Genomic DNA, 10,225 nt, shown 5'->3' with positions numbered 1-10,225 from the left:
GCTGGGGCGGAGGGAGCTGGGCGGGGCCTAGACGGGACTGCGGACCGGCTCCGGGGACTGGCTGCGAGTCCCGGGTGCCGCTCAGAGGCCCTTGCGCTGCCGCTTGAGGAAGGAGAGCGTGTAGTCGCTGGGCGTAGACACCTTCTGCTTCTTCATCTGCACCTGCGACTGCGCGGTGAGCTGCAGCTTGATGGCGCTCGAGTTGATCTTGGTGGCCACCAGCAGCTCCTTCATGCCCTTCATCTTCTCGCTCTGGAAAGTGAGCACTGCCTCGCCGCCGGCCCTCCCGGGCTTCCTCGCCCCAGGGCTCCTCGGCCTCAGCGGCCTCTGACTCCCGGCTCACTATCCGCACCTTCTGCCGCACCTGGGCCGGGTAGGGAGAGCGAGCTGAGGGCAAGGTTGCAACCCAGTGGCTGGATCCCCAGGACCCAGCCTCGGCCAGCAGGTTGCGGCCCGTCTCCTGCACCCAGAGGAGGAGCAGATCCCCTTCAGGGCCGCCCAGGCTCTGGCTCCTCCTCAGACCCCTGCACAGCTGCCCTCACCTGTCCTTCGAAACGCCCCAGGGACTGCACAAGGAAGGTGGCCCAGCCCACGTGCAGCACGGGCGTGGGGCTGCCTTCTTCCCATTTGCAGATGCCATCGTAGAACCGGAGCAGATGGGCGAAGCACTCTGGGTCCTGGAGGGCAGACCCCTGGCTCTGGGTGCCCTGGGCAAGGGGGAAAGGAGGCACAGATCAGAACCCTTACACCCTGTATCAGAGGGCTAGGCCAAGCCGCTCATCTAAGCAGAGTCCTGGCTGGTAAGAGGTGAGCATCGGGGGAGAATTGTCAGAGCCGCCTTCCTTTTATAGAACCAGTTCTTGGCCAGGACTCAGAGAAAAGAGGGAACCGCCCCTTACCTCCATCCCACCCCCCTCAACTGAATACGAGGTCTTGGCATGAAAGAGATGAGCTTCACCCCATTTACCTGAAGGAATGGGGTAGAAACCCCTAAGATACCCTCAGCTCCCTCAAACCCTGGCGGCTCTGTATGCTGGGCCACCTCCCTCACTCAGTCCCCGCCGTGGGCAGCAGTCCCATGTCCTGTGACTCGGGGCCCTGACCAGGTGGGAAGGTGGGCACAGGGGGAGCCCTTCACCTGGGTCTGCTCCCCCGGCCGCTCCTCGCCAGCCTCCAGCAGGCTAGCTGCCTCCTTCAGCAGGTTGGGGATGACATCATTGGCTACTTCAAAGAACTCCTTGTAGATTTCCTCGTCTTCCCGGCAGTAGTTGTAGCTGTGGGAGCAGGAGGGCACCGTGGGGCCTCCCCCATGCTGGGAGCCCCCAGGACCTGGGGTGGCGGGGGGGATGGAGCCCAGGCTTCTTTTCCTTTGATCATCTAGGGACTGGGTGAGTGGTTGGGGTCCTCACTCCGAAATCATGTGTCTGTGTCAGCCCAGAGCCAGAGTGAGGAGGGGGGCAGGGGGCAGGGGGTGCAGATTTGCTGCTGGATGATGGTGGCTGGCAATTAGGAGAGGGGAGGGAGGGAAAGGCGTGGGGCTCTCATTAGGGATCCCCACCTCCTGGGTGACGGTAGCCTTGGCTGCCCAGACTAGAGGAAGGGATGGGGCTTGGGACCCAGGCCTCACTCCTGGATAAGGATGAGTGGAAATTGGGTGAAAGAGGGAGAAAGGATGGACTAAGGCCCTCGTGGGACAGGTCGGGGTGGAGGATCCTCACTCCTGGATGACAGTGGCCGTGTCGGCCCAGGCCTGCAGGGCTTCGCGAACATTGCGGTTGCGACAGTGGTAGCCAGCCAGGTACATGTAGGGGTAGATGTGCTCATCCCGGTAGTACGTCTTGGCTGAGGCAATGCCCTAGGGATAGAGCAGACAGCCCTCAGGGAGGCAGCCCCCAGCTGCACCGTTTGGCAGGAATGTCCCGTCAGATGACACCCAGAATGCGAAATAGCCAAGAGCCCATAGTCCCATCTCCAGTTCCACCTCTACCCCTGCCATCCGCTCTACCAGTTTCTCCTCCCATGTCTGCAAGGCTGCTTGGTGAGGCCCGGGCCAGAATGCAGAACAAAGCCTAGGGAAGGGGAGGGGTCCGTCCTCCAAGCTCAGGGCATTTCCTTTCCCATGCTTTCCCACACACTCCTACACAAACACCAAAGCCTTCCAAGCCCAGCCCAATGTCCCTTCTACCTCCACTCCCACCAAGTTAACACCAATGCTCCCACATTTGACATCTGTTACAGTCCAGGGGGGACAATGAGAGGCAGACAGCACTGAATATGTACATGGTAAATACAAAATGGGTGGTAACGCCCAACACACACCAAGTTCTTCTCTCATGTGCCCCCTCCCAGTTCCCAGGTAGAAGGGAACCCCAGCCGCTATTGGGTCTCCCTTCTGTACCCTCCCGAGATATCCCCACCTTGTGGTAAAGGGTGAGTGGGTCTGGCCGGCCAGGGGTGGGCTCCAGCTCCTCCAGATCTGCCAGGTTCCCCAGCGCCATGGGGTACCTGGGAAAAGTTCATGAGTCCAGCTCCGCCTAGCCACCTGGCCCCGAAGGCCCAGCCTGGCCACTTCCCCCTACTGACCTTTCCAGATGTCCCAGGTCATAGAGCAGCCAGAGCAGTTTCTACAGGCCAAAGAGAGAAGTGTGAGCTGGGGGTGGGGGGTTTGAGAAGTCCTCAGTCTACCAGGCAAAGTGGTGTCCAACACCAGCAGGGATCTCCCACCAGATAGGAAGGGCCAGAATTTAGAAACCAGCCCCTTCCTGGAGTCGAAGTCCTTTCATGTCTAAACACCACTCTCCCCAGAGCCCTGGGAAAGACTGGGCCAGGAATTGTTAACCATGTTGCAAAAGGGGAAGTTGAGCCCTAGCCAGTTTGATTCAGTGGGTAGAGCGTTGGCCCAGGGACTGAAGGGTCTCGGGTTCAATTCCAGTCAAGGGCACTTACCCCGGTTGCAGACTTGCTCCCTGGCCCTGATCAAGGGGAGTGAGGGAGGCAACCAATCCATGTGTCTCTTGCACATCAATGTTTCTCTCTGTCCCTCCCCCACCCTTCCACTCTCTCTAAAAATCAATGTGAGGATTAACCAAAAAAGGGGGAGGAAAAGTGCCCCTGCCCAGGGCCCCATGGCCACACCTCACCTGCTGCAGCTGCCCAGGTTCCCACAGGCATACACCTGCTGCAGCTGCCCAGGTTCCCACAGGCATATACCTGCTGCAGCTGCCCAGGTTCCCACAGGAATATACCTGCTGCAGCTGCCCAGGTTCCCACAGGAATATACCTGTTGCAGCTGCAGCAGCTCCAGGGAGTCTGTGTGCAGGTCAATGGAAGGGTTGATGGCGCACACCATAAATGCCACCTCCATCTTGCGGTCACAGCGCATGTATGATCCTTTCAGGTACAGCCAGCTCTTGGGAGAGGACAAGACCAGATGGCTCATGATGCCCCACCTGTGCCTGCTCCAGGGAATGACCGCCAGGAAAGGGGCCCTTCTGTGTCCCCTTCCTGACATGTTTAGGGGCGATAGGAGAGGGGCTCAGGAAAGCACAGCCCCTCGGGTGGCTTGGGCTGGGCGTGTGAAGGGAGCAGGGGGAGGAGGCAATACCCGCTCAGCCACACCCGCGTTGACTGTCTGGCCCCTTCGGTCCTCATTGCCCTTGCCATGCCAGGTGACCTCAGCTGTCTGCTCTCCATTGGGCCCAAACACAACCCAGGCGTGGTCCTCAGACAGGGCCAGGTGGACATCCCGGAGACCCAGAGCCTGGCAGGCCCCCACCACAGCAAAGGCCACACCGGAGCTGTCCAGTTTGGTGCCTATGGAAGGAGGGGGAGTAATAAAAGAGGAATCTCTGAGCTCTGGCTGGAGGAAGGGGATAGGTAGTGATTGGCCATGTTCTCTCCCAGCCTCACCTCCCAGCCTGTGCCCAAACCTCAGACCCTCCTCCATCCCCTTCCTCTGATTGGTCAAAGCCTCTCTCTGCGTTTCCATCTCCCAACAACAGACCTCCTTGGATCTTCCTAGTTCCACCCAGCCTTGGACCCTGTCACTTCTCTTTCTCCGCAACCACGTTATATGTTTATGTTAAGGATTTCCTCATTTTATTGTGCCTCTCAGGTCACAACAGAATAGGCAAAAATAGGACCAAGAGACTAAGTCCTCTTTTTTCACACACCCACTGGCAACGACTCCCAATTTATCTCTGCGCCCTTTTCCTGCTAAGCTCAGAAGCAGCCTCTGGTTCCTTCCCAACACGGCACTCCGGGTCATGACTGCTAGTCAACTGGGCTTGAGCAAAGAAAGATCTTTGCAAACCCTGAGCCTTAAGCCATCGCTTTCACAGACACTTCATTTAATCGTCCCAAATGTAGCCCGATTTTGGCTCCTCAACCCCCAATCTGCTGCTGCCCTCTGGGCCTCAGGCTGGGCTGTAGGACTCCTACAGTTGCTCAACGGCAGGGGTGCGAGTGCTGACGGGGCAAAGGGTGGTTAATGGATCTGGAGCCGAGTGACTGGGGTCTAGTCCTAGTCTTGCCATTTTGTGTGACTCTGGCAAAGGGGGAATCAACACCTGCCCCACCTCGTAAGGCTTATAGGTCCCAAAAGGGCTCTGTACACCATGTATTGCCAGGAGGCAGGCCGAGCTGTCAGATGGGACAGGACCCACTCGTGCCCCTGCCACCTGTGAGGCTCCAACCTGTGATGAAGCTGAAGAGGGACTGGATATGGGCCCGATCCTTGAAGTAGGAGCGGCTGAGGCTGTTCCAGATGACATCGGAGACCTTCTTCACCAGCTCTCGGCTGGAGACGCCGCCCTCCCGGGGGTACAGAGACAGGTCGACGGCACCTCGGATCTGGGCGGTGAAGCGAGCATAGAGCGCGGCGATGATGGACAGGTCGGCAACCGGGAAGTAGGTGAGGCCGCCGGGAGGGTCGGGCGCGGGGCTGGGCTGGAAGGTGAGCTCGGGCACGTTGGTGGGGATGACGCGGTTGACAGCTAGGAAATGTTCCACGAAGCCCAGAACCAGGGAGAGGAGCACCAGGTCCGGCTCCTCGCGGCCCAGCTCGGCGGCGAACAGGCGCACCACGTCGTCGTCCCATCGTAGAATGGGATGCTCTGTCAGAAATCCGTGACCTTGTTTGTTAACACAGGGAGGTGTTGTCCATCCTCTGCTAAGAAATGACTAAGACACCATGTGTCTCATCATAACTCACGTCCCCGATGGGGGTGCGCCCCTAGGACCCCGCTGAGGACGGCCAATGGCCGCCCCGGTGCCTCTCTGCACCCGTACCCCCGGGCCCTGGAGTCCCTCCGAAAGGCACCCCCTGGCCCAGCCCACCAAATCCCAAGAAGAGTCCTGGCTGCGGTCCCCCGCGCCCACCTCCGCGCTTACATCCCACACAAGGCACCGCGGCGCCCGCCGCCTGGAGGCTGCTGGGAAATGGAGTTCCGCCCGCGGCCGCACTGCCTGCCGGGAAGCGGGATCCGGGCCCTCGCCCACCCCTGCGGAGCCTTGAAATGGTGGCCAGCGGCGCCCGTCCACCGGGGCTTATGGGAGTGGTAGTCGCCGCCCCGGGTGCCCCGGGCGGTAGGTGAGGCGTGGAGGTGGCACCGCCTTTCGGAGCTTCTCGGGGATTGGTCACTCCGCTCGACGCAGCCAGGTGGCCGAGGGGCCGCAGGGCATCCTGGGAGATGTGGTCCGGAAGGCATCCGGGCATCCTCGGCGGTCACTGCGCTTGAGCAATTGATGCCGTGTCGGCCAGACGGGACGAAACGGTGCTTCTTCCAAATGCTGCTGGCGTGACGGTGCCCGGCCGCCCCGGGCGGACGCCGCTCAGTGTCCGCCACACGTCAGGGTGCCTGCCCTGTGCCTGGCGATGCTTCCCCGGCTCTGCCCGTGAGAAGAGCCGCACGCATGTGCACAGAGGCGCATCCGTCTAAAGAGCCAGCGCAGTTCTTTGTAACGGGCAAACGTTAGGAACGTGAAGTAGCTCTGTGCGTCCGGGGACGGCTCGACAGGACACGGTGTTGAAGGAAAACACAAAACTGCGGTGCAACATGTCTGCTAGGATAGCGCCTACGTTCACGTTGTAAACCTTCCACACGGTCCTCAATAACTTCTACAGAGTCGGTCTTTCATACCCTTACTCACTCAACAGACACATTTCTGGTGCCTGCAACGGGCCAGGCACCCCGTTCTAGGCACTGGATACGAAACAGTGAATAAAGCAGATCAAATGTCTGCCCTGCTTCACCTCTGTGGCTTTTCTTCTTCAAAAATCCGTAAGCCTCGCCCTGGCCAGTGTGGCTCCATAGTTAGAACTTTGCACTGAAGGATCACGGATTCGATTTCTGGTCAAGGGCCCCTACCTCGGTAGCAGGTTCGACCCCAGCCCCGGTCGGAGCACCTCCAGAAGGCAATCAATTGATGTTTCTCTCACATCCATCTCTCTCTCTCTCTCTCTCTCTCTCTCTCTCTCTCTCTTTCTCCCTCCCTCCCCCCACCTCCCTCCCTCCTTTCCACACTCTAAAATCAATGGAGAAAATATCGTCAGGCAAGGATTAACAACAAAAAACCCACTAAAATCCATAAGCCTAGTCTGGTCATGAGAAAACATCCAGCAAACCAAACCAAAACTGAGGGACGTTCCACAAAACACCTGTCTGTCCAGTACTCCTCAAAAGTGTCAGGTCCTGAAAGACAAGGAAAGACTAAGAAACTGTTGCAGATTAGACGAGATTAAAGAGACCGGACCACTAAATGCCATATGGTGAACGGAATCCTGGAACGGAAAAAGGACATTAATGGAAAAGCTGGTGAATAGGTGGCCGACTGCCCCAATCTGCCCAGGACTGCGGGTTTATGCAACTTTCAGTTTGAAAACCAAGCCACCCCTCACCCTCCACGCATCGCACGCACCTTCGTCAGGAACCTGGTGCTAAGCCAACGTAGACGACCTGTTCCTGGGTCGGGTTTCCTATGTAGCTGAGCAGTTCCCTTGCTGCGATCTATTGAAAGTCAGCCCTCGACACAAGGGATTTTGTTTTTATTTTATTTTATTTAAAAAGAAAGAAAACGCAACCGTCAGGTCTTGGGCGCCTCGAAGCTCTACTTGTGAAATTCAGATAAAGTCTGTAGCTTCATTCATAATGTTCATCAATTAGTGTTGCCAAATGTACATGGTTGTGTAAGATATTAACATTGGGGCAGCTGTGTGAAAGGTGGATGGAGATGAAGTCACCAAGTGCTGAGTTCTGTGTTCTCCTTCGTGTTGAGGTTGGGAGACCAGGAGGAACCAGAAGAAGCATGAGTGGGATCGGCCAGAGAAATGGGAGGAAACTCAGACGAGCGTCTGGTGCAGAACACCAGGCATGGAGCAGGGGCATGAGGGCAGTCAGATGCCGCTCCCAGGTCAGCAAGCTGAGCACCAAGGACTGACTGCATTTAGCTCTGTGGGACCTTTTGGTGACCCCAGGAAGAGCAATTCAGGGGGAAAAACCCAAAGTTCTTGGGCTCATGAAAAATGGGAGGCCCTGGCCGAGCAGCTCAGTTAGAGCATCCTCTGAGTACGCCAAGATTTTGAGTTCGATCCCCAGTCAGAGCACATACTAGAATCAACCAGTCCTGGCCAGTGTGGCTCAGTTGGCTGAGCGTCGTCCCATGCACCAAGAGGTCTCCGGTTTGATTCCCCGTTAGGGCACGTGCCCAGGTTCCAGGCTCAGTCCCCAGTAGGGGGCATGCAGGAGGCAACCAATTAATGTTTCTCTCTCCTCCCTTCCTCTCTCACTTTCTAAAGTCAATTTAAAAAAAAAAATCAAAAGTAAAAAGAACCAACCAATGTCCCTGGCCAGTTAGCTCAGTTGGAGTGTCGTCCCAATGCACCAGGGTTGCAGGTTCTATCCCATCAGTGAAGACATGAATGAGTGCAACAGCAGATCTCTCTCTCTCCCTCTCTCTCTCTCTCTCTCTCTCTCTCAAAAAAGCAATCAATGAATGCATAAATAAGTGGAACAACAAAATGGATGTTTCTCCTCCCCCCCTCTCTAATAAATAAATGAAAAATGGGAGGAAAAGGTTGGAGAGAGGGATAATACACAATTCTGTCAGGGAGCGTTGCAGCAAAGGGAAGGAGAAAAATCAGATGGTAGTTGGGGGGAGGGGAAGAGGGTAAAATATAAGGTGGTGGTTGTTGCTGGTGGCTTTTAAAATATATTTTATTGATTTTTTACAGAGAGGAAGGGAGAGGGAGAGGGAGTTGGAAACATCGACCAGCTGCCTCCTGCACACTCCCCACTGGGGATGTGCCCGCAACCAAGGTTCAAGCCCTTGATCCCAGGACCCTTAAGTCCGCAGGCCGACGTTCTATCCACTGAGCCAAACAGGTCAGGGCGCTCGTGCCTTTTTTAAAATAAGAGTTTATTTGAGCCAAACTAACAACATATGCTGGGAGCAAGATCTCAAATGCTCCCGTGCCCCTCTTGAGAGCATTGCTGCACTAATGGCCTTGAACAGATGGAGGGAGCTCCTGAGTGAGATGTTTGGCCTTTGCTAGGAACACAACCAGTTTATCCACAATAATTAGAGGGAAGGCAGGGGACACAGGCACATGTGACGACTACTTGAATTCTCTCAACGAAATAGGAGGCCTAGTTGGTCTTCTTCCCTCCCTCCTTCACACTTTTGCTCAAATGTCACCTTCTCAATGAAGCCGACCCACCCTGACTAGACCTACTTACTAAATTCATAGTCTCCAACCCAAATTCCGCTTTCAATCCCACCACCCCACTCTACTTTTTTTTCTTTTCTCTAAGGAAGTCACATCTCTGGAGCAAGTTTCTCAATTTAGGCACCACTGACTTGGGGGCCGGGTAATTCTTTGTATGTGGGGACTGCCTGTGCACAGTAGGACGTACATCAGCATCCTGGCTTGTACCAATAGAAACCAATAGCACCCCTCCCCTGTAGTGGCAACGAGAGATGCCTCCAGACATTACCAAGGGTCCCATTGGTGGCAAAATTACCCCCCGTTGAAAACCACTGCTCTAGTACATAATACAATTTACTTATTTGTTTATTGTTTGTCTCCTACCAACAAAATATAAGCTCCGCAAGGACAAGGAATGTCTGACACATAACTGGTGTTCAACAAATATTGGCTGAATAAATAAAATACATTCATGCAAAAAAAGTGACTATACAGAATGACTGACCTGGAATTGAGGCTGTGTGAGGAGGCATGTCAGGACACAAGAGGGACGGGGACAGCAAAAGTGTGGCAAAATCAGCGGATTGTAGGTTCCAATGGGGTCCAAAATGTATTGGGGCTGCAGAGCTGAATAGAAAGGGGTGTTGGGGAGAGAGTGGGATGCGTGACATTATGATTGTGTCCGTACTGGCAATGAAAAGATCTGGAGCAGCGCTTCCAGTGGCAGCACAACATGAGGTGCATGTCAAAAATTATTTTTATTAATTTCAGAGAGAAAGGGAGAGGGAGGAAGAGAAACATCAATGATGAGAGAGAATCACTGATTGGCTGCCTCCTGCCCGCCTCCTACTGGGGTCAACCCCGCAACCCAGGCATGTGCCCTTGACTGGAATCGCACCAGGGACCCTTCAGTCCTCAGGCCAATGCTCTTTCCACTGAGCAAAACTGGCTAGGGCCCATGTGCAATTTTTTAAAAATATATATATTTTATTGATTTTCTACAGAGAGGAAGGGAGAGGAAGAGGGATAGAAGAGTTAGAAACATCAACGGGAAAGAAACATTGATTCAGCTGCCTCCTACACACTCCCTACTGGAGATGTGCTCACAACCAAGGTACATGTCCTTGACCGGAATCAAACCCGGGACCCTTCAGCCCGCAGGCCGACGCTCTATCCACTGAGCCAAACCAGTCAGGGCAGCTATGTAATAATTTTGACAAAAACATTTTGAATTTAATGAGGAAACAATCACACAAATGCAAACTGTAGGTCATTCTACAAAAAAAATTGGCCTGGATCCTTCAAAAATGTTAGTATCATGCCCTGGCTGGTGTGGCTGTTGATTTGGGTGTCAGCCTGTGCACCAAAAGGTTGCCAGCTCCATCCCAGATCCCCAGTAGGGGGCGTGCAGGAGGCAGCCAATCAATGATTATCTCTCATCATTGATGTTTCTATCTCTCTCTCCTTCTCCCTTCCTTTCTGAAATCAATAGAAATATATTTTAAAAAGAAGAAACATCAA

At 55.0% G+C, this 10,225-nt stretch overlaps 1 protein-coding gene across 1 annotated transcript; it reads right to left on the bottom strand.

Moving 5' to 3' along the window:
• Positions 1 to 6: 6 nt before the first annotated feature.
• Positions 7 to 5,716, bottom strand: MEN1 (menin 1). The gene is given in 11 exon segments (XM_006771723.1): positions 7 to 270; positions 272 to 364; positions 543 to 707; positions 1,139 to 1,274; positions 1,719 to 1,855; positions 2,418 to 2,505; positions 2,584 to 2,624; positions 3,281 to 3,409; positions 3,605 to 3,813; positions 4,695 to 5,114; positions 5,380 to 5,716. Coding segments are annotated over 11 exon segments (1,944 nt in total). The 3' UTR covers positions 7 to 81.
• Positions 5,717 to 10,225: the final 4,509 nt, after the last annotated feature.

The sequence above is a fragment of the Myotis davidii genome, unplaced genomic scaffold (genome assembly GCF_000327345.1).
Source record: "Myotis davidii unplaced genomic scaffold, ASM32734v1 scaffold425, whole genome shotgun sequence".
Lineage (NCBI taxonomy): Eukaryota > Metazoa > Chordata > Mammalia > Chiroptera > Vespertilionidae > Myotis > Myotis davidii.
Note: the sequence above shows the minus strand (reverse complement) of the source record. Positions and strands in the feature narration are given on the sequence as shown.